Source organism: Cydia fagiglandana, chromosome 2, assembly GCF_963556715.1.
Source record: "Cydia fagiglandana chromosome 2, ilCydFagi1.1, whole genome shotgun sequence".
In the NCBI taxonomy this organism is placed as follows: Eukaryota; Metazoa; Arthropoda; class Insecta; order Lepidoptera; family Tortricidae; genus Cydia; species Cydia fagiglandana.
The window spans coordinates 11,825,814-11,844,134 of NC_085933.1; the positions used below are offsets into that span (position 1 = coordinate 11,825,814).

At 36.7% G+C, this 18,321-nt stretch overlaps 3 protein-coding genes across 3 annotated transcripts in view; all 3 read left to right on the forward strand.

The window, feature by feature from the left end:
- LOC134676574 (glutathione S-transferase D7-like) overlaps nt 1-18,321 on the forward strand; it is a 46,504-nt gene that overhangs the window by 10,435 nt on the left and 17,748 nt on the right. The window lies entirely within an intron of this gene.
- Nucleotides 13,175-14,222, forward strand: LOC134679619 (uncharacterized). Its single transcript, XM_063538572.1, has 3 exons — nt 13,175-13,308; nt 13,410-13,580; nt 13,980-14,222. The coding sequence occupies exons 1-3, from the start codon at nt 13,207-13,209 to the stop codon at nt 14,211-14,213; spliced, it is 507 nt and encodes a 168-aa protein (XP_063394642.1). The 5' UTR covers nt 13,175-13,206; the 3' UTR covers nt 14,214-14,222.
- Nucleotides 17,034-18,230, forward strand: LOC134676668 (uncharacterized). The gene is made up of 4 exons (XM_063535071.1): nt 17,034-17,222; nt 17,412-17,498; nt 17,699-17,821; nt 17,919-18,230. The coding sequence occupies exons 2-4, from the start codon at nt 17,412-17,414 to the stop codon at nt 18,177-18,179; spliced, it is 471 nt and encodes a 156-aa protein (XP_063391141.1). The 5' UTR covers nt 17,034-17,222; the 3' UTR covers nt 18,180-18,230.

An 18,321-nucleotide genomic window follows, 5' to 3' on the forward strand; every position in this document is an offset into this window, starting at 1 on the left:
TGTACCGGAGACAAGTTACTTAGGGGGCTTATTAAATAGGTAATTATTTAATATTAAATACAACGTCAATACCCGCGAATAGCGGAAACACGTTCCGCGACTTTTTGTAAGTCGATAGTCGGCTTTTAGCCGTTTTCTTCCCGCTGACAAAACCGAACAATGTTAAATATAATTTTCCTTGTGGTTTTATGTACGGTTTTATCGTGTTTTCAAAATATTTTCTACATAAAACTTGCGGTTTTGTGAATAATAATATACAATGACAGAAGTTTGTTTACTTTTTACAAGACAGGTGTCAAATGTTTGATTGCCATATAAAATTTAAAATGTTAGTTCCCGTTTCTGCCACGACTCTTCTCTTTCCGCACATACTCTACCGCAAAACGCAATAATCAAAATTTCGTTATCTGCCTCTGTCGATAAGAGAAGCAGGTATCGAGTGATTGCCTCTGTCGATATGCAGGGAAGCAGATATCGAGTGATTGCCTCTGTCGATATGCAGAGAAGCAGATATCGAGTGATAGAGAGGCAGAAACCGAAATGTTGGTTTTCGTGTTTCGCAGTAGGTCCTGGGGTTAGTGAGAGTAACGCCCCATACGCAGAATGTTCCGTAATATTCCTTATTTCCTGCCTAAAATTACCCAAAGGCACTAACTACTAAAATAATACAATAGAACTCTTCGTATATTTTATTGTTCTTATATAAATGAGAATGACTAAGGGTGGTATTCCACCGTCCTATCCAATTTATTGTGTGCTACTCTGCAGCGGCGCCACCATAATGAATACCAATGAATTATATGGTGAAATGATGTACCTAAAAAGTACATCATGTACCTATAATGTTTATGGCCGTACCTGTGCTAGGAAACGAAATAATCGGCATTGAAAGTGGCGCCGCTGGGGAGCATACTCCCCAGCGGCGCCACACAGTACTCATAGATAGAAATGATATTAGCTATTTTTTTCTTATGTAAATTGATGTACTAATGCTGTTTATTACGTACCTATTGAAAAAAAAATTATTTTGCATTGATTAGTGATTTTATTTACATTTTAATTCCGCGTTCCGCCTAAACGGTATGAGTTGTAAGAGAGGCGCGCGGGTGAGCGAGATGGAGATAGAAATTCTTCCCGCGGGACCGCGCTCCCGCGGCCGCTCCGATTTTCAATAATAAATATATGTATTTGTTTATGCTTTCGTTATGTTTCTGTGTCTGTACTTCTGTATCAAAAGGAAAATTATATTAAGTACGTCGTATTTTTTTATATTTAAAAGTATATAATTAAATAACATTTTCTGTATGATAGAGTCAGACCACAGAAAGTATGCAGCGCTAAATAAAAAGTAGCTTTTAGAAATCAGTATGTGCCAACACCATAGAAAATGGATTAAATAGTCTTGATACTTGTGAAATTTCGACCATATTTCGTCATACGTTGTATTCTTTTATAATTAAAAGCTGATATTTAAAATAAAATGTTAGCTTGAGATAAGAATTTTATCTTGTTTCATTGCGATTTTCAGTAGTCGGGTTATAGTTTTTGAACTTATTTTTATCAATAATATTTTTGTTTTGGCTTTCGTTATGTTTATGTTTCTGTAAAAAGAAAAATAGTTGTTTTACAAGGAGGCAAAGTTGTTGTTTAACCGCTCGTTTTCAAGCTAAAGCATGGTTTCAAAGCATGAGCGATAGTTTAAAAGTCAATTTTGCTAGCAAACATAAGAAAACAACTCAAAATTTGCATTTTATTGCTTTGCCTCACATGTGAATAAAATGCAACTTTGCTATCAGTTTTTGAACAATCAAGAGAGCTTTTACCGGTTGGTGTAGTGAAAATTAAATTACTTAATGCAAATTTTGAGTTGTTAACTTATACGTTACGTATTAGGTATAATATGTATTGTCTTCGGTTACCGCGATTGTACGGTTTAACTCTAGAGTTGAACCGTACATAGAAGCTGTCACTCCACCTGAACAAGCTGGGTTCCGAAGTGAAAGAAGCTGCACGGACCAAGTACTGGCCCTTACGACTCATATTGAAGCTGGATACTAAAAAGCCTTGAAGTCCACAGCAGTGTTTATAGACCTGACAACTGCTTATCCGTATCATAAGCATATCATGTGGAAACAATGTCTAGTTTACAAAATATTATCGGTGATTCCAAGCAATGAGATAGCGGATCTCATAACTGGTATGTTGAGCGAGCGGGAGTTCGAAGTGTTCTTGGGAGTTGGGAGACGCTAAAAGCAAGAGAAAGAAACTAAATAATGGCTTGCCACAAGGGTTTGTTCTAGCTCCTCAGCTCTTCAATTTATATATCCACGACCTCCCACCTACAGACGCTACAAAATTCATATACGCTGATGACATTGCACTAGTAGCCCAGTGTAAAAATTTCACGTCTGGAGAAACAACCCTTATACCGACGACCTAGAAAGGCTAACAAAATGCTTTCAACACTGGCGCCCAATACCCAGTGCAAGCAAGACTGAAGGTATCGTGCTTCCATCTGAGTAACCAAATGGCTACCTATTAACCAACATAGACCGTTGGGAAAAACAAAGGGAAAAAGCTCAAATACAACCAGCACCCAAAATATCTTGGAATTACTCTGGATAGATATTTCACGTACAAGGAACATCTTGTGAAGCTCTCCCAGAAACTATCAACGCGAAATAATATCCTGCATAGGCTATGTGGCACCTCGTGGGGAGCATCTGCCGATTGCCTGCGCACCACTGGTATCGCACTGGTTTAATCAGCAGCGGAATACTGTGCCCCAGTGTGGTCAGAAAGCGCTCACGTAGGCAAGGTGGATACCAAACTGAATGAGACTATGCGATGTATATCAGGAACGGTTAAGTCCACTTCTTCCCATTGGCTACCAATACTATGCCACATAGCACCTCCACGCTTGAGGAGAAAACATGCACTCAGGAAAGAAGCGGAGCAGATCAGTTCCAAACCAGTATTGCCTACCCACAATGAGTTTTTCTACCCACCACCCCAACGCCTAAAGGCCCGAAGTCCTGCGTATGCTGCTGCTCAAACTCTAAATTTCTTTCTACAGAAATATAAACATAACGAAAGCCAAAACAAAAATATTATTGATAAAAATAAGTTCAAAAACTAAAACCCGACTACTGAAAATCGCAATGAAACAAGATAAAATTCTTATCTCAAGCTAACATTTTATTTTAAATATCAGCTTTTAATTATAAAAGAATACAACGTATGACGAAATATGGTCGAAATTTCACAAGTATCAAGACTATTTAATCCATTTTCTATGGTGTTGGCACATACTGATTTCTAAAAGCTACTTTTTATTTAGCGCTGCATACTTTCTGTGGTCTGACTCTATCATACAGAAAATGTTATTTAATTATATACTTTTAAATATAAAAAAATACGACGTACTTAATATAATTTTCCTTTTGATACAGAAGTACAGACACAGAAACATAACGAAAGCATAAACAAATACATATATTTATTATTGAAAATCGGAGCGGCCGCGGGAGCGCGGTCCCGCGGGAAGAATTTCTATCTCCATCTCGCTCACCCGCGCGCCTCTCTTACAACTCATACCGTTTAGGCGGAACGCGGAATTAAAATGTAAATAAAATCACTAATCAATGCAAAATAATTCTTTTTTTCAATAGGTACGTAATAAACAGCATTAGTACATCAATTTACATAAGAAAAAAATAGCTAATATCATTTCTATCTATGAGTACTGTGTGGCGCCGCTGGGGAGTATGCTCCCCAGCGGCGCCACTTTCAATGCCGATTATTTCGTTTCCTAGCACAGGTACGGCCATAAACATTATAGGTACATGATGTACTTTTTAGGTACATCATTTCACCATATAATTCATTGGTATTCATTATGGTGGCGCCGCTGCAGAGTAGCACACAATTTATTTGTCCAATGTCATTGCGTCTCACTCTCTGATGTGAGACTTAATAGAAAGTCAAACCAAGAATAGTCTGCAGCATATTTGATAGCCCACGCAGTGAGGCACTGGTCCCACCGCGAGAGACACGGCGATATTTATAGCTCACCGCTGGGCGAGTAACTATAAATATCGCCGTGTCTCTTTTATTTACACGGGAGTGCTTATCTTTTATTCGTATTTATAGCCGATAGCTCATAGCTTACTAGCTCGCGGTGGGACCAGTGCCTTAAAGTGTTATTTTAAACGTCAAACTTCTTTGAAATTATGCCGTATAAATGACACTTGCACTGCGTGGGCTATCAAATCCGCTGTAGACTTTTTTTGGTCCGACTTTACACATTGGGCAAAGAAATTGGATAGAAGGAATACCATCCTAAAAGACGTGGAACGCGTCAGGGGGACCGCTAACCATGCCAAATAATCATATAAGTGCCTCTCTTTCGCGCAAATAATCATAAGAGTGATAGAGAGGCAAATATATTAATTAATGAAGTGGTTCGCGGTTATAACCCTGACTGTATAAGAATCAAACCAGGGTATACTGCGTGTGCAACAATTTAAATTACAATTCTGCTAGGGACGGCCATTCCGTGAGCGTCAGGATGGCGGGTGGACCTCAGCGAAGTTGAACGAAATATTTATAAACATATTGTACCTTCGGTGTACTTTAGTGTACTTTTAATAGAATCCAGTGTACTTCTCCCGGAAACGAGATATTTAACAAAAAAGGCCCACCCGCCATTCTGACGTCAGGATGGCGGGTGGACTTGTGAAATCTTGGATTATACCGCACTCCAAGTATGTAGTTATAGTGTACTTTTAGTGCACTTGCGTAAACTATGAATAGAAATCAGTGTACTTCTTGCAGAAACGAAATATTTATCGAAAAAGGTCCACTCGCCATTCTGACGTCAGGATGGCGGGTGGATCTGTGAAATATTGCATTATTTCACGCAAAATGTATGTTTTTATACTAGTATTGTACCTACAGTGTACTTGCGTAAACTATGAATAGAAACCAGTGTACTTCTTCCGGAAACGAGATATGTGACAAAAAAGGTCCACCCGCTATTCTGATGTCAGGATGGCGGGTGGACCTGTGAAATCTTGGATTATACCGCATTTTTACAAGCTTTTATTTAGTTTCACCTGACCGTTGTCTGTCTGTCTGTAATCAAATCTTGCAAGTTAAATTTGATCCACTTCCCGGTTTCCGATTGTAAGTCGGGTGACTATGCAATATTATGGTGTCATCGAGCTGATCTGATGATGGAGACCGGAGGTGGCCATAGGAACTCTGTGATAAAACAACGAAACCTAATTGTGTTTGGGGTTTTTAGAATTGTCTCGATGAGTATTAGTTGCCTGTGGAAAAAAGTACAGTCGACGATAAAAGCTTGTACCAAAAATGAAATTTTTGCCAAAAACTTATTATTACATATCAAACAGCAAAGAATAAAAATTTATTGAATAGGTATTCATGATCTCCTTAAATGTGGCTGCTATAGTCTTGATTTGCCGAGTGATCATCGCTTTCCGGTTGCAACTTGGTGCCATCGAGGAATGTCCATGGTACATACATGAAAAAAAAATCGTTTATAATACAATTAATTGTATCACAATACCTATTTTGATTCTATCGCGAGCATATAATATATATACTCTTTGGTACTTTGTTTTATAAGCTAGGTGTACCTAGTGATTATACTCGCTGTGGCCAAGGCTTAGCCCGTGTGGAATTTGGGCAGTTTCTCTTCCTTCCTCTCTATAAGTAATATTTTTATTAATAAAAAATAATCAAACCATATACCATCAAAATTATTTACCATACTTCATGTCATAACAATAAAATTATAATACAGTCCCCATCAGATATATCGGAGCGGCCAAGGTGCTCACAAACATCTGAGCACGCCTTTATTGTCAAGGCGTTAGAGTGCGTGTTCAGATATTGTGAACACCTTGGCCGCTCCGATATATCTGATGGCGACTGTACCTAAGCACCGAAACCTTACATAGCGCTGTTTTTTGGAAATACTGTAGGTACATTACATACATACATATATAATAATTATTACTATTTGATTTATCTTCACAGGACCGTAGGTCTACGCTACGAAGTCTAGGAGTATATAAAAGGTTTCAACTCAATACGGACCCGTTCCCGAAATAAAGGGTATCGACAGACAGACGGCCGGACGGGCAGACGGACAGACGGACGGACGGACAGACGGACAGACGGACGGACGGACGGACGGACAGACGGGCAGACGGGCAGACAGATGGACGGAAGTGATCCTTTAAGGGTTCCGTGTTTTCCTTTTGAGATACGGAACCCTAAAAAATAACTTTTGCTTATCATAGCGCTCTTTCTTTGGACATACGTATGTGTACAGTAATATTAAATGTATTTTAGTCCTCTTCTTATTTCTCACGTATGCAAGTAGTACGTACCTACTTGAAAAAAAAACGTGAAAGACATCACTGTTAAGGTTACTAGGTATTACTTCTAGAACCAAAAAATATACTTTTAGACAAACCTACGTACATACAATATACTTACAAATATTTTAAAAACAATCCTCCTACTTTAATATCATGGGTGCATGCCTGCATGGCCCCATATGATATAGACATTTGATCCTTTACAAAAAACTTATCATCTAGCCTAGCCTATTGGTAGTATTTTCTCGAGCTTTACGCAGTTAATTCAGGAAGTTGTCATACCTACATGACAAAAGCATTTCGAAAGCCACATAATCGTGGAACACCTCATCTATGTGTGGTTAATGCAAATGCTGTATTTGTCAAAGAAAATAAAATCTCTTCACACGACCAGGGTTTCACCCTTAAAACACAGAAATAATTTGGGTTCGTATGTTTTGGCGCAAGATAGGAAAAGCTGGAAGATACTCCACCGACAAGAGAATAACTCTTAAGTAGTTAATGATGATGATGATGATGTTTTGGATAGCTAATGAAATCCTAAAATACAGACAGACAAACACCCTGGGGGAGAGCACAGCATCAATGCATACTAATATATAGGTATTACAAAGGCGAAAGCGGGTTCCTATGCAGATTCAAACGGCACTACACCATAATCATACCTATTTTTGCCAATACCTTGACGCGCGGGGTAACACGATACATTACCTGCATTCAACGTGTTCTTGCATATTCAAATACATTTAGTATCTTTCTACAAATTTAATATCACTATTTTTTCTTTTGACATGTTTATTATATTATTCGAAAAACATGACAGCGTCAAATATTTAAAAGTCGTAAAATGTAAAAAGGCATAAGAAAAGAGTCCAAACATATTATTTAAGAGTCGGACCAAAGAAGGACTTTTTTTAATATTAGATCTAAGCATTAGAATCTTAGTACTTAAGGCTAAGCCTAAAGTGCCATTGCAATGCAAGCTAATGAATAAATACCATATTTAAAATCAATGATATTGTTATCTTCTTCTGCACGACTTACCAAATATACCTAATTTCCAAATCGTTATCTTATACTTTTTGAGTAAAATAGCTGTGACATATGGACAGACAGACAGAGACAGACAGACAGGCAGACAGACGGACGGACATGACGAAACTGTAAGGGTTCCGTTTTTGCCATCTTGGCTTCTTTTTCACCAGAGGAAAGTAAGTAAGTAGATAGTTTATTTTTTGTAACCGACACAATTCTATCTTAGTGTAACGAGCTTAATAGTTTTTATTTACTTACTTATTTTATTGAGAACGCACCACCGACATTCTTAGTGGTGGTACTGTATTCGCTGTGGCCGAAAACAGCTTGTAGATAATTATCTTATACCGATACTTTTTAAATTTTTGTTACTTTGTCGCAGCCATTGGAAATTTCTCCTCTTTTAAACTCGTTTTTCATGCATGGGTTCCTGAAATTGAACGTATCTGAACTGAACACATGGACACTGAAGAACGTGGCATTGATGGGAGAAAATAATGTCAAAACCAGATAAGCTGAAAAATCTACATTTGTAGAATGTAACTAAATGCATTGGGTACCACTACAGTTTGCTGACGACTACCTAAATATTCCATAATATCAATATCCAGTGAGGAAAACGGGAACTATGTTTGTATGGAGAACCGGTCATTCCCTTTCCTCTTAATAGCTTAATATACTTCGGCACATGATTATACATATTTATTAATAGGTACATGCACTGTATTTCCATATCTTACCTTAAGCAGAGAGCCAGACGGTGAATGCTGGATATTGGTTTCTGAAATCTTGTTTTTGTTTTACCAAACGTTGTTTAATTCTGCCGTGTGGACGGCTTCGAAAGAATCTTGAGTCATATGTAAATAAAGCTCTTTACATCATGTTGTATGTACCTATTCTTATTTTTCCGAACGTGTCGACGTGGATGTACGCCCTAGAGTATGCAGTAGCCTCTTAATCAGTCATTAAGGCAGCTAGGGCCAATATTTTGATTATATTATTTCCTTCCATATCCGCTTGCTTCCTATCGAACCATTGTTTTCAATCTGATTGACATTTATTATGACATTTGTCATGAACAGTCAGCTCGGACGTCCCGGTCGGCTCGGGTAGGGCTGGGTAGGACTCGAATCCTTTGAATCCTCTGCTTGAAGACTACTCAATTTTCTGACTCTTATAATTAAGTTTAAACCATAGAGTTATATATTTGACAGAGGGAATGTCACTGAAGACAAACTGTGACACTGCAATGGCGGACGGTTTGGAAATGTGCGTGTAGACGAGTGATACCATGTAACACAAATTCTCCCCTAATGGTGAAACAATTATTTTCAATATCGTCCTTATTTTCAAATATTAAAATAGGACAGTTTTACGTCAGACAATAAAAAAGTGTGTACCTAACTGATTTTATAGGTCTTGAAAATGCGCATTGTTGCACAATTACTTTGTGCAAATATTATTTTCAATAGGTACCTAATGATATTTAACTTGTAACATATTTGGTTTTAAACAAAAAATAAATATAAGGTAAATGTACTAGTGCTCGACATGTTAATGCTCAATAGATGATACCTTGCTGTCACCTCTATTGACAATGACTTAAGTTTCAAGATGACATGTACTAGACTGGGACCGCATCGAGCACCATGAGTATGTTTACCTTACATAACAAATAAACGTTAACTATCAAACATTATTCATGTAAACGTCTTTAATCTCCTTATTATCGGGAAATTACCATACCGACCTAGTTAGGAATGCAAAATCAATAATTTAGCTATTTACCTAAATATCCTAAATGATCTCTTATATACATAATGATTTAATAAGAAGGGCATCATTTACCCTACTTTCGGGAAATTACCCTATTCAACTTACTGGTCACACTCCTGTTTCGCATTTATAAACAATGAAATATGGAGATTTTATGTACTATACCATGATAATTAATAAAATTAGCTATGAAAAGTGATTCCGTCACTTTTTTTCTTTCGATTGGTACAATTCTTGCAGGATTTAACTACGCATGCCGGCATATTTTATATTTTTCTTGGACAAATTTGCTTCACTGACGTTTCGATCCGTCTGACGGCAAATTGGTGGATGAGGGCATTGAGATAACTGTTAATGTGTGTGTGTCACGCGTAAATACTAGGAAAGTGGTGGATGATGGAATCACAGTTTTTGTCTTAGCAAAACTACGTCCGTAGTATTCTAGGTCCATGGTTTAAACTCGAGTAAGTTTAAACCAAAGTCTCTTGTAGAGACTTGAGTACTTTTCAGAGAACTCTCGTTTTTTTACAAAAAAAAAATCGAAATGCATTGTCTTTATGTATAATTTGTAGATTAGATACGTACATAAATCATAAAATAACGCTTAATTTCGTTACTGTTATATAGGAAAAATCTATAAATTTTTTCACGGAGTCTTTATTTGGAGGCTCGAGTCCTTTTGAGTTGCTCTTAAAAAGGACTACAAAGGACAGAAGTCGGGAGAAGTTTTTTAAGCGCAGAGTCTTGTAAAAACGAGCTGTGCCTACATCAAATTCAGACTCAAAGGACTCGAGTTCCTACATGTAAACACTAGAGGCTCGGACATTGCTCGGACAGCACTAGTGTTAATGTAATAAACGGGTGGCCTTGACGCCCCGGCCCCGGAACGGCCCGGTCACGGTGGCGCTCCTGACAGCTCCTGCGTCGGCTCGCTCCGGCCCGCCCCGGTCCGGGCACGGCCCGGTCTAGCGTGAGTCATCCTTTATTCGGTTTATGTCATGTTTCTTTATTTTTATCTGTTACCTTTCGTGATTTTTAGGGTTCCGTACCCAAAGGGTAATTAGGGTTCCGTACCCAAAGGGTAAAACGGGACCCTATTACTAAGACTTCGCTGTCCGTCCGTCCGTCCGTCCGTCCGTCTGTCACCAGGCTGTATCTCACGAACCGTGATAGCTAGACAGTTGAAATTTTCACAGATTATGTATTTCTGTTGCCGCTATAACAACAAATACTAAAAACAGATTAAAATAAAGATTTAAATGGGGCTCCCATACAACAAACGTGATTTTTGACCAAAGTTAAGCAACGTCGGGCGGGGTCAGTACTTGGATGGGTGACCGTTTTATTTTTGCTTTTTTTGTTTTTTTTTTTTGCATTGTGGTGCGGAACCCTTCGTGCGCGAGTCCGACTCGCACTTGCCCGGTTTTTCTTATCAAATGATGTCATTTGAAGATCAGCGCTGGCACTCGGCATTCAGGCTATCATATCAAAATAATGTGTAAGTCAACTTTCATATCAATATATTGTCATATTGTATATTTATCAAAAATAAATTAAGTTTAAGACATAGTATTTCTACTATAGGTAGGTATCACTATAATGCATAAATAATCCCACATTTTATAATTTAGTAATTTTTCTAAAGGATCGTAACGTAAGTCTGTAACGATGTTGCCTAGTAAATTAAAGGACTATCTGGTTTTTATATCTGAAGAATGAAGCTATAATATTATAATAATTGCTAACTATATCGCATCTTATTAAATAGATTCCTAACATTTTACCGATAATGATATGGAATCAATCAACCTCACTGAAAAATTTTGCATGGGCATAACAAGTTTAGAATGATATAGCAAATAATAAAAACTATAAGTAATATACCTATACCGGAAATAAAATCTATATCTCTTTCAGATAGTCTATTTCATTCTAGATTTTATCAACTCTCAATATGCACTCTTCTTCTCTTTCGTCCCATGACAAGGGCAAGGGCAGCATTCGCTTGGTATCCCCTTACCTTACATCTCATTAAAGTGTCAAAAGGGACTCTACGTGTTGGCTTCGGCTACGCGCACGCCTCTCAAATGTTTGAAACACCAGTGTTCCGTGATGGGTAAAGACTAATAAAACATTGTAAACAGTGTGTGATGGTATAGAGCCAATTGGGGTGCGAGTCAGACTCGCACTTGCCTTGTTGTGATTGTTATTAAGTTTTGATAAATAAATGTTATGTGACAAGTCCCACCGTAGTTAAGGTGGCCACTAACGAGCCTTCGAACAGTCCAAATATCGTGGCTGCAATCCAAAATCGGTCCGTGAATGTCATAAACATACAATGTTTAATATTAGGATGCCGTCCATTTGGATGAATCCAATGTAACGGCATCCATTTGGAAGGCTTGTCAGTGGCCAGCTTTAGGCTCAGGGAGTGATCCGATTCATGGTACTGGTTTACTATACAAAATCAGACCAGGTACCGGTAATTTCCGGCACTCGACGTATTAATTAAGTCCCGGCAGCATTCCCTTCGAGCTCAATGAGGTTTATGTTACAACCTAAAAACGAATATACCAAACATAACTCATCATTAAATAAATGCCCTTACAGGAATTCCAGGGGACTTCGATAGGTTAGACACTAATACTGACTAGGCTAAGAAAAAAAGTAAATTTACATTTATAACCAAAACAATGCATAATCGGTTGTTCAAAGATTGTGTTGCGCAAAAAAAAAAATACAGATTACAGATGTGCATTTTGGCAGTTATGTTAAGTAGGTATATAGCTAAGAAGTATCTATGCAAGGAAATAAATAAGTTCAATGTTATAATAAACCAATACGTGAACGGTGAAACTTTTTCTTGTAAGTATCTGTTTCTTGAGTCGCTCTGAAAACGACGAAAACTATAGTATTATGAAATTTTAATTAACAAATACGTGCATTTTTGGAATAGTTTTATCCATGCCATCATATATAATAGGTAATGTACTCGTAACTGCAGCAATTATTCGTACACTTATTTTGGCCAATATTAAAGTTTCAAGCGAAAAAATTTAAATTAACAGCCTGGCCCCTAAACAAATAACAGCCATAGTAGATAACAGCCACTGGAAAAATTGGAAATTGTTTACCGTATTTAACCCTTAAATGCATAGTGTAGGATGCAGCCTACAAAACAAAACATCTAATTGTAAGTATACCTACATGATTAGATAAAATCAATTTGTTCCTATATATTATTTCAATAGTCAATTTACCGTTTTGCGATGGTGTAAATTAAGTAAATTTACAAAATACGTTTTAAGACCAAATTTCGGAAAACTTGGAAAAACCCAGAAGTTGATGATTTTTAGTATGTGAATTTGGATGTTTTTTTCGGGGTTTGTAGTTCTTTATATTTAAAAACTTTGGCACAGGTATATCACAAACAGAGTACCTTTCTGATGGTAGTAAGATTTTTTATATATAAAAATTATATATTCTAACAATGATTTCATAATGAAAATAGATGTTAAATTTTTTTCCCATAATCAGCAAACAATTACGTAACACATATATTAATTTCGGACAGCAAAAAAAAACAATTACGCATTTTTAAGGGTTAAGAGCAAAATTCGTAATTAAATCAGTCTTCAGATTTGTTACGGCTACTCGGCGGAGTAGGTACCTAGTACCTAAGTTGGAAATATATAAAGTGCCATTGTTTTATTTTTACAATGATTTTAGAAAAACCTTTAAAGTTAGTAAATCGAACTAGAGGTCGATACATAAGCAAAATTAATCATAATCCATGACATGAATCATTCAAGTTACCGACCATTAATGAAGTGCAGTTTTCAATTTGTTAATTACCCTAACTCAAGACCGGTATGTATTTAAACAGGGTTGGATGTAAGACCCTACCACTTGAGTATTAAGTGTTCAACAACACTGTCTTATTTAAATCACATTTAAAAAGTAAATTAAAAAAAAAAACAAAATGTTTAAGTTTCTACCAGTAGTCTTTGCCATTTTGGCAGTTTCAGCAGCAGTAAATTTTGAATATTTGGACAATGGAATTGAATATGACGTTTCACCGAACGTAAGTTGATTCGATCTTTAAAATTAACATTTCCATGTTTGTGCTAATGTTTAATTTTTGTTTGGCGCTTTTGTTTTAATTACATACCTATATAATTGCAGATGATTTCGGCAGTGCCATTTCCATATCACGAGGGGTATATGACGAGGGGTGTAGGCAATAGAGTAGCGAACCTCGAGCCGAGCCCAGCGTACGCCGCAGTGATTGAACCCGAGGAGCCAAAATCTGCAATCGTCGCCACTAAATTGGGTCTTGTGGCCACTGTTGTTTCCGTGAGTTTAAAAAGTTTAAAATCATTCTAGAATGGTTACCTGGTTCTACGTACATACAAGTTGGATTCATTTTAATATTAAAACATAAACTAAAGACGATAAGAGTTCTTATGAAGATTGTCTGAAGAATTTTTGAAGAACCCACCCATAATGCATACCTAAATATTTTTCTGTTATCACTTTTGTACAAAGCGCATACCTACATACTTTATGAATTCTATCCATAAAGTGGGTATGCTCTTTTGTAGCTTAATGTACCATTTCTTTCAGTAGAAGAACCTGTTTTCTTAGTCTAGAACACTTTGACCTACTAGTTCTACCTTAAAGCCAAAGAGAAATCAAGCTATTCAAGCAAGAAAAGATCTGTATCGATTCCAATATTCTTTTTTTTGTTTTCAGTTTGCAGTAGCCTGCGTAAAGAAAGCTATATTCTTCGCCATTAAAAACTGGTCTGGTCTGATCTTGGGATCCGCCGTAGCCCTCGGCATCTGCAAGCTCACTCCGCTTTGCGACAAGGGACATACACTTATTGAGCTTCAAAGGGAAATCCGTTCACTGGCCACTCCTCAGAGGATCGCGAGGGCAACCGAAATCGTGGAAGACGCGATCCGAAAATATAGTGCTATGCAGTAAACGAAATTAATAAATTTAATAAGGCTAATTTATTGTTATTTTTAACATTAATAAATTATTGACGACATTTTTTTGTTTCGTTACTATGTCCTACTGAAACCTGACTGACGGCTTTTGTATGGCGCCAAATAGACCATGCCGTAGAGAGCGATTTTGAATCTAAAACCGTTGAATTCATTTATTTGAATGATAAATTTTATTTAGATTTCCTATTTATTATAATAATATAATTTACTTATGCCTACTATATGTACTGATCAGCCATATAAAAGATTCATTGATGATAACATGTGTAAATCTGTAAAGTTCAATAGCGTTAAATATTTATATTTAAATACGCTACAATTGTTTGTCCTTATCGGTAATTTGACTTTGTATTTGTAAGAAAATCAATAAAACATACGAGTAAATTAACCAATTGAGGCTTGTAAAGTTTTATGAATAAGGGATAAGTAACATAAGAGCTTATAGTTTTGAAGTAGATGCCGCTGGACGCGTCTTTACATCCTGGACCCCTATTCGACAAGCGACGTTTGACGTATCGCGTTGATCTCCCGTTGATGTGGGAAAAACCATAATTTCTCGAATACGTACAATGTCAAAATTTGACATTAACAATTAGGTTAGGGTGACACAGTTAGGGTGACAAGCAAACCAAACCGAACCACCCTTAGTTTAGAGTTGAGTTTTGAGCCCTTGCTACACGGTCGCCGACAAGCCCCCAGACCGCGTGGCCTTGGCCGGTCCCGGACCGTGTAGACAGTTGTTACCAACAAAATTTGACCAAAACTGACCAAGGACAGACCAAGGTCAGACGGTTAGAAGGCTTGTCGGCGACCGTGTAGCAAGCCTTTTGATTGTACCAAATGATATTAACCGCCGTTGATGGAATCAACACTCAGTATGCAATAAAATCATCTGTTGATTTGACGTGGATGCGAAATCTGACAGTTGTACATGTCGAATTTGGCCCCTGCATTTCTTGACAACTGAAACTGAAATAGATAGACTATTTCAGTTGTCAACATAGGTGAGCATGAATTTCTGTTTGACTTTACCTACACCTATCCAACATACAATAATTGAGATAAAAAGCCAATTTACATAATCAATAATTTAATAGATGAATTCTCATACCTTATTAGATATTTTCATGCAAATGCGGGTATATTAACTTACTTACCTATTCCACTTCCGCTTAAATTGTTTATTTAACGGCGTTTTTATTACATTTGAGAAAAACCCACCATATTATACCCAACAAACATTTTGTCACCAAAGTGCAATGGTTGTAATGGGACTTTTAAAAAAATAGGACTTTTTTTAATCAGAGACGAATTGTGCCTGGGAATGTGTCTAAAGCAGGCCACTGACGAGCCTTCCAAATGGGTGCCGTTACAATGGATTCATCCAAATGGATCCTAATATTAAACATTGTACGTTTTTGACATTCACGGACCGATTTTGAATTGCAGCCACGCTATTTGGAATGTTGGAAGGCTCGTCAGTGGCCACCTTTATCTGTAGCGAAAAACAGGTAGAATGCAATTTTTATAGACCCAAAAAAAAACAAAAAAAAAAATATAATAAAATTATGTAAACGGATTATAATCCGTTTACATAATTTTATTTTACACGGTATACCGTGTATTTAAAATAAAGGGTTCAAAATGTCTGGAAGTAATCGCAGCACATAGTTATTTCATGATTAGCTATCGCGATAACCGAAAACAACAATGGGCCCGATTTGGATTTTAAAATAGACATATGTTAAGTAGATATCTTTTAGACATCACCAAGATACGATAACGATATGTTTAAGATCTAACCTGTCAAATTTGACATTTGCGCGATTCTGGAGATACTCTTGAACGATTTCCACAGGATATGACTTAGAGATCCAATTCACATCTAATAGATATCTTACTGTATCTAACGTAAAAGTGCGCTGCAAAAGAGAACTAGTTGATATCTAAACTATAACGTATCTAGAATGAATCTAGTACGTGTCGTCTCTTGTGAATATCTTGAAGTTCGAATACGGCAGAATAATTAACTACTAACTAATTAATAGTTATTTTACAAGGGCACAAAATTTTTGTCTAACCCCTCGTTCTAATATTGATATCCAAGTAAGCGAAATATTCCAAAATTGAACCACGAATCTTTAGCGTTATGGAGATTTCAAGGCACGAAGGTTAAGAGGGAGCTAACGCGAAATTGCAGTTTTTATATTGAATTTTTACTCGTTTTAATCATGGGAAAATGCTATGAAAAAGATCACTGGGAAGCTAGACTACATTTGCGAGGGCAACGACATGGCCAATCAAATTAGAGAAAAAAAGCATTTTGAGGAATTAATTCCCAGCAAGCTGGAAATCGATACCTTAATTTGGTCCTGTCCTAAATGCGCGTAAATCGGAGTTTGTGCAATCCCAGGATACTGCTGTGTATGTTACTCGTATAGCCAACTTAGTGAAATTGTTGTAGAAATTTTAAATAGGTGTTAAAATACAATTTAATGAGCATAATTATTATTATATCAGCGTGAACCTACATTATTTTAGGTACGGTTATATCATGACAAATAGGTACCTATCTTATTTATAAGAAAAAAAAATCTAAATACACACAATTAGATTCTTAGAAAAATCACCACTTTTTCCCACACTTTAAATTGCCTACCTAATTTTAATCACTTTAATAACCTAATTATTATGGCATCATCAAAAATATGAATTAGGCACTTAGAGCAAAACCCACCGGTAATATTTAAAGGAAATAAATTATTAAGAAAGTTATAATGACTAATAAGTCATAAGTGATCACCTGCTCATTTTGCATAAGCACTCAGTTACTCATAGTGGGATAACCCTAATTAAAAAAAGCTAATGACTTATTTTAACTTTAAATACTAATGGTGCATACAAAATATCATCAGTTATTGAAACGGTTTGGAACCTATAACTAGTTGTTCTGATTTATTGATCGGTCTAATCCAAATCCAAGGTAAATACTTAATTTAAACTACTTATTTACCTACTGAGTGTTATAATTATGTGAAATCAGAGAGGGGTACTATTGGAATAATTGTTTATTTATTACGCATATAAATTATGAGTCAAGTATTTTTTTTTATATAAATAAATAATCGAAATACATTATTTAGTTTGCTTACTTGTGTTTTTCTCTTTTTAGATGATTTACAAGATTGTTGCCGTTAGCATTTTCTTGGGACTCGTATTAGCCGATCCTGTGCCAGAAATTTCTTCTTCCTCAGCCAAGGTAAGTAATCAAATGTTACATACTCTTGCTAGGTAGGTACAAACTACTACTTGTAACCAGATACTACGTACCGTACAATTGAGTTTTGAGAGGAGAGAATGTTTCGTAAATATTTCTGTTTTATAATACACAGTTTTGTGGATATCTTATCTAAGCTACTTTTTGTCTTCGGTTCGTTTTATAATATACATTTATTTCAGGAAATGGGGTTCTTATCAACTTTAATTCATGCTGGGGAATCACCAAACCAGTCTTCAGAATTAGCAAGAATTGAACCTTCACTCGTATTAGACCTCATCAATGCAGCTATAGGCTACAAATCTGTAAGTTACCCGATCTTATTTACGTTATTTTGTTTTTATTAAAACAACCAAATTTTAGCATAACAAATGTTTTTACTTATTTTCTTGTTATTTGCAGTCAGCGCTTCTGATCGCTGTGGACACCATCGAGTGGCTGGTGTCCAAATCCGTCATAATAGTTTTCGGGGCCATCCTCACCTTCGGGTTCTGCAAGTTGACCGAAAAGTGCAACTGGGACTGGGAGCAGTACGTGCCGGTCGCGCAGTTCCGCAGCTTAGCCACGCCCGAGCGTCTGGCGAGGGCCGAGAAGTTCCTGGTTACTGCTGTAGAGAAATACGCGGAAAAAAAGAAAGGTCATCGTTCCGTGAATTCGTTGTAGTTAAATAGGTTCAAATATTTATTGTATTTATTAAAACAACACCTTCAAGTATATTCACTTTTTTATTTTTCCCAAATGTCCTGCTGCATAAGCGCTGAAAAAGCGTGTTTTCAAACAATAGGCTCTCACTCAATTCAAGTTA

What these genes read in the sequence shown, in the direction of transcription:
- LOC134679619 (XM_063538572.1), top strand. Translation starts at nt 13,207, where the DNA reads ATGTTTAAGTTTCTACCAGTAGTCTTTGCCATTTTGGCAGTTTCAGCA. An exon ending in AATATGACGTTTCACCGAAC is followed by an intron (nt 13,309 to 13,409) that starts GTAAGTTGATTC and finishes ATATAATTGCAG; the next exon opens with ATGATTTCGGCAGTGCCATT. An exon ending in TTGTGGCCACTGTTGTTTCC is followed by an intron (nt 13,581 to 13,979) that starts GTGAGTTTAAAA and finishes TTTTGTTTTCAG; the next exon opens with TTTGCAGTAGCCTGCGTAAA.
- LOC134676668 (XM_063535071.1), top strand. Translation starts at nt 17,412, where the DNA reads ATGATTTACAAGATTGTTGCCGTTAGCATTTTCTTGGGACTCGTATTA. An exon ending in TTTCTTCTTCCTCAGCCAAG is followed by an intron (nt 17,499 to 17,698) that starts GTAAGTAATCAA and finishes CATTTATTTCAG; the next exon opens with GAAATGGGGTTCTTATCAAC. An exon ending in CAGCTATAGGCTACAAATCT is followed by an intron (nt 17,822 to 17,918) that starts GTAAGTTACCCG and finishes TGTTATTTGCAG; the next exon opens with TCAGCGCTTCTGATCGCTGT.